We start from the raw sequence: 4,724 nt of genomic DNA on the forward strand, positions 1-4,724 counted from the left end.
TAACTTCTTCAATTGCTTAAGCCCTTCATAATAATAAGCCTTACATTAAGGGTTAGATTTATTTACATATTGTATGGGCATCAAACATTTTGTTGCAGTTTTAGATAAAGATGTAGAGTTAAAGTAAATTTTTCAGAATTAAAATAGGTTATTATTCAACTTAATAATATAATACTGGTTATTAATATAACCAGATAATTTTAGTTGTGCAGGCACTAACAGATTCACAGATTTAGGGAGGAAAACAGGCTCTTGAACTCAGACACAAATATTAATGCAAAGTCAATTACTTTATATGACCCAGACACTGGCCCAGCTAGTTAATTTAAGTAACATACACTTAATTTAATTGACTCACAGATGCACATATGATATATTTAGAAACCAATGATAATTTGAAAATACTTGAGTAATTTATTGGCTTCATAGTCTTAAAAATATGTAAATATATTTCACAACTGATCATATTTAAATATGTATTATTTTGATTTTCAGCTGCCGGAATTCCAGATTTCAGATCACCTGAAACTGGTATTTATAACAATCTGCAAAAATACAACCTACCTTATCCCCAGGCTATATTTGAGCTCGAGTACTTCAAGAAGTACCCTGAGCCATTTTACCAGCTAACGAGTGATTTGTTGCCTGGGGAGTATAGCCCTACAAAATCTCATTACTTTATTAAATTACTCGAGGAAAAAGGAATTCTATTGCGGCATTATACCCAGGTAATTTACATTTGCATGATTTCTGAGCTTTAGCATAATACTGTAAATATTAATTTTTTTGTACAGAACAATTAGTTTTGGGGTTAAATTTGTTAGTTTCTGCTATATTTAAATACAAATTTTATTGTTTTAAACAAATTTTTTTTATCTGTCAATTTTTCTTCCATTATTTTCCATTTATTTTATATATGTATTGTAATATTTAAAATTTGTAAAAATAGATAAAAAGAATTAACTAGCTTTCTTATCTTTCGATCTTAAAATAAGCTTGATTCTGACAAGATTTAAATTAATAAAATGAATGTTAACCAGATATGAGGAATTAATTTCAATTATTTTAACACTATTTACTCTCAGGGCAGGTTTTCCAGACGACCAGGACGCAATCATACAGAAATATTATTCTTAAAAATAAATGTAAACATTATTTGAGGTGTGAAGTGCTAAGTTAAGCAAGCTAACAGTTATTGCTCACTGATGATTCCTTGATTTCTTGACCGATGGTTGATTGACAATGGGTGCACATCCTAAATGTTACTTATAGGATGAAAGGTATTTACCCTAAGCTGTAGACAAAGGATGACTAGTGACTCAGCTTCCAGGACATGCCAACTCTCCCGCCATCCAAACAAACAAGTGGTGCTCTCTCACCCTTTATCTATTACAAACATTTCAATAGTCTATATTAATATCGATTATTGCACAATAATTCTGAGTTTATTTCTATGATTTTTTATGTATATTTCCTTGACAATTATCTTCTCTATATTTTGTTGTGTTATTTATCTTATTAATTTATTTATAAGATTAATCTTGAATATTTATCCATTGAAATCCAAAAAAGCGATAAAAAAAATATTGAATATTGAAATAAAAACTGCATCTGATTACAATAGCCCACATAATTGAATTAAAATTGAAACTCAATATTAATTAAATTAATATTTCATCCTTAAATATTAATCTTAATATTAATTCTTCAAAAAGTTGAGAATTTTAGTTACCTACATTAGTTGATAACATGAGATCAATATTTACAATTTGGATATGGACATGGATATGGCCTGCTGGATATAGTTGTCTGATTGGGTATAGGATACTGAAGAAGCACCAACACAGTCCATTACGATTGAGTGTGAATAAGAACAGAGGCCCTGACAATAGGCTGGCATATTGATCATGAACATAATAATGTTAACAACTTAATGCCTATCATCTTTTCCTCCAAAAATCTTATCATTAGCTTATTTTTTTTTTCTCAAATGTATTTATACCTCTTCTTGGCATTGTATGTCTTTACAAGACATATGATTTATGAAATTAAAAATTAAGATGAATAAATGTTAATTTCACCTTTGTTATTTTCATATCAATGGGTTTTGTTCTAGAATATTGACAACCTTGATCGCTTAGCGGGTATAAGTGAAGATAAGCTAATAGAAGCACATGGGACCTTCTATCAATCCCATTGTCTTGGTTGCAAAAATAAATATGGATTCGAATGGCTAAAACGTGAGATTAGTTTTTAAATTTAATTTTGAATACTTTTTAATTATAATATAATAATTTAAAATTTACTTATTGCATTTGCTCAAACTTATATCATAAAGTATGAGTTGTTAGTAATAAATTTCTAATCATTATTTGATACATATAACTTACTTTTGTATACAATTAAAGTAATTTTAATGCTGAAGCTATTTTAACTACTACTAGATATTAACATAGCTTTTGATAGTCTGCATTTTATAAATGTAGATATACCAGTGATCCATACTTTACTTTTATTTAAGAGATAATTTAATTGCATTTTAATTGTATTCCACTGACTTTTCAGTCATTCTGTCATTTTTTATTTAGATATAATCTGTGTTAAATCTAGACTATCAATGTATGTAGTATTAATTATCACTTTTTGAATTAAAAAATCAGCACATAAAAAAAAAAAAATCTAAAAAATATGTCACTAGTAATGAACAAACATTTGTTTCATTAATCTATTATTTGATTTTCAACAGCCACTGAAAATATATTTAACTTTTTCTCAGCTTTAGTGAAGTTATTTTTGATCTAATAGCATATTTTTCGGTATACATTGTCACGATTGCCATGGTAAGATAAAAACACTGGCGATATCTGCGTAGACAAAAGGGATTATGGGGGAAAACAAAAACACGAGCGATATGTTTAGACGAGTGGGCTTTAGAAAGGGAAGGGGAATCTTCAGCACGTCCTGCATAAGAGAGTTGTGGCATTACATCGTTAGAGATTATATCTCTATAATTCTGGTGATACGGTGATCGGAAAGGAAATATTGGACAACCTTGTGTTCTGCCAGGAGTACACCCAAAGACTACATGGGGTTCGAACTAAATTTTATTTTAATTTCACTTTTATATTCCTTTGTGCAGTAATGTAAATAATAGTTGATAAGGTTAATCATTTAAGTTAAAGTTAAGTCAGCCTATAAGTTCTCATTGTTTTATTAATTGATATGAATTGTTCTCTTTCCTTTTTCATTCTGTGTACATATATTTCTTCCTATTAAACTTTTGTACATGTAGTCTTCTGTTCATTCTTATGCATGTACACTGCTTTCAACTTGTTAATTTTACCTTTTTTTTTTTTTTTTTTTTTTTTTTACTTAATATTTGGATACTTCAACAGGTGGGAGGTAACACCCCTAGGTTTTCTGTTATCTACATATAAAGGTATTCGCCAGTGGTTATAAATCGATTATTATTTATATAAGGGTATATTGTGGGCATATTGTTTCGGGGTTTTCGTTATTTACGAAAAAATAACGTGGCGCCTAAGGAGCAATTTATTCTTAATTGTTTTGTCTTTTTTTTCCCTATTGGCGATTATACTTATTTTTTTAAATTATTTTCCTTTAACTCACCCCCTTCTCCGCGGAGCGTGGGGAATTATAAACGATATGTATATAACTAAGGATTGATCAAAATTTGCGGTTATAACATTTTAAAGATATTTCAGTTACTGAAAATAATTATGGCAATTTTAACTTAACATGATAATGTTAACATTTAGATATTACTGTGTATATTTGCTATTAAACTATTTCATTTATTATTTTTACTACTATCATGCAAAGGTATGCAAATCTCATATTTTTTCAGTATAAATTCATATATTAACTAGTTTTCATTCCATATGATATTGTATCGTAATCTAGAATCTAGATGTAATAAAGTCAAGCTAAAAAGTACAGTTTGATAAAATGAGGAAATGAAACATATTAATGCATTTATGAAAAACAAAAGGTATTAAATTAAATATATGTGGAGTTCATTAAAAAAATTAGCTAGTCTTTAACAGTCTTGTCCCACTTATCAACTCCAAACTGTATTTCACTTGAATGTGATGAAGTAAATTAAATTAACAATTAAAGAATGTTTCCTTGGATGGAAACAGGGAATATATTACTCCATTGCTCAAAGAACGTTCAAATTCCAACATAAAAGGTAACTGGATAAAATCTACATGGTAGAGATAGGTATGGATTATACATGTAAAGTGATGTGCTGCTACAATTATTTTGTTGTGTTATTACAGCTAAAAGTAGATTCTGACTTTTAAAAGCAATTTTCCACAATCACATATGATTTTATAATTATAAATATTATGAAAGTTTATTTAATTATTTAGCAGTTATTTGCTTCATTTAATCAATTTTGTGTTTTGTAAAAATAAATACTTAGTATTATATTCATTTAAAACTTTTTTTTTGTAGGCCAAATTCATCGAAAAAGGATTCCCCATTGCATTCATTGCAATAGTCTGGTTAAACCAGATATAATATTCTTCGGGGAAAGTTTGCCCCACAGGTTCTATCAAAAAATGAGCACTGATTTTCTAAATTGTGATCTTCTAATTATAATGGGCTCTTCATTAGAAGTTGAACCATTTGCATCACTTGCTTTGAGGTAAATGTTTCATTTGGTTTTTACCACAAAATTTGATTTTATATATATA

At 28.3% G+C, this 4,724-nt stretch overlaps 1 protein-coding gene across 3 annotated transcripts in view; it reads left to right on the plus strand.

Annotated features, from left to right (window-relative positions):
- Positions 1-4,724, plus strand: part of LOC106690585 (NAD-dependent protein deacetylase sirtuin-2) — a 44,361-nt gene that overhangs the window by 15,745 nt on the left and 23,892 nt on the right. For all 3 annotated transcript variants that reach the window (XM_014436063.3, XM_014436061.3, XM_014436064.3), the window contains exons 5-7: positions 496-728; positions 2,117-2,240; positions 4,483-4,675. In XM_014436063.3, the coding sequence (XP_014291549.1) occupies positions 496-728; positions 2,117-2,240; positions 4,483-4,675 (550 nt within the window). The remainder of the gene's footprint in view (positions 1-495; positions 729-2,116; positions 2,241-4,482; positions 4,676-4,724) is intronic.

Source organism: Halyomorpha halys, unplaced genomic scaffold (assembly GCF_000696795.3).
Source record: "Halyomorpha halys isolate HHAL.00 unplaced genomic scaffold, Hhal_1.1 Scaffold1762.1, whole genome shotgun sequence".
In the NCBI taxonomy this organism is placed as follows: Eukaryota; Metazoa; Arthropoda; class Insecta; order Hemiptera; family Pentatomidae; genus Halyomorpha; species Halyomorpha halys.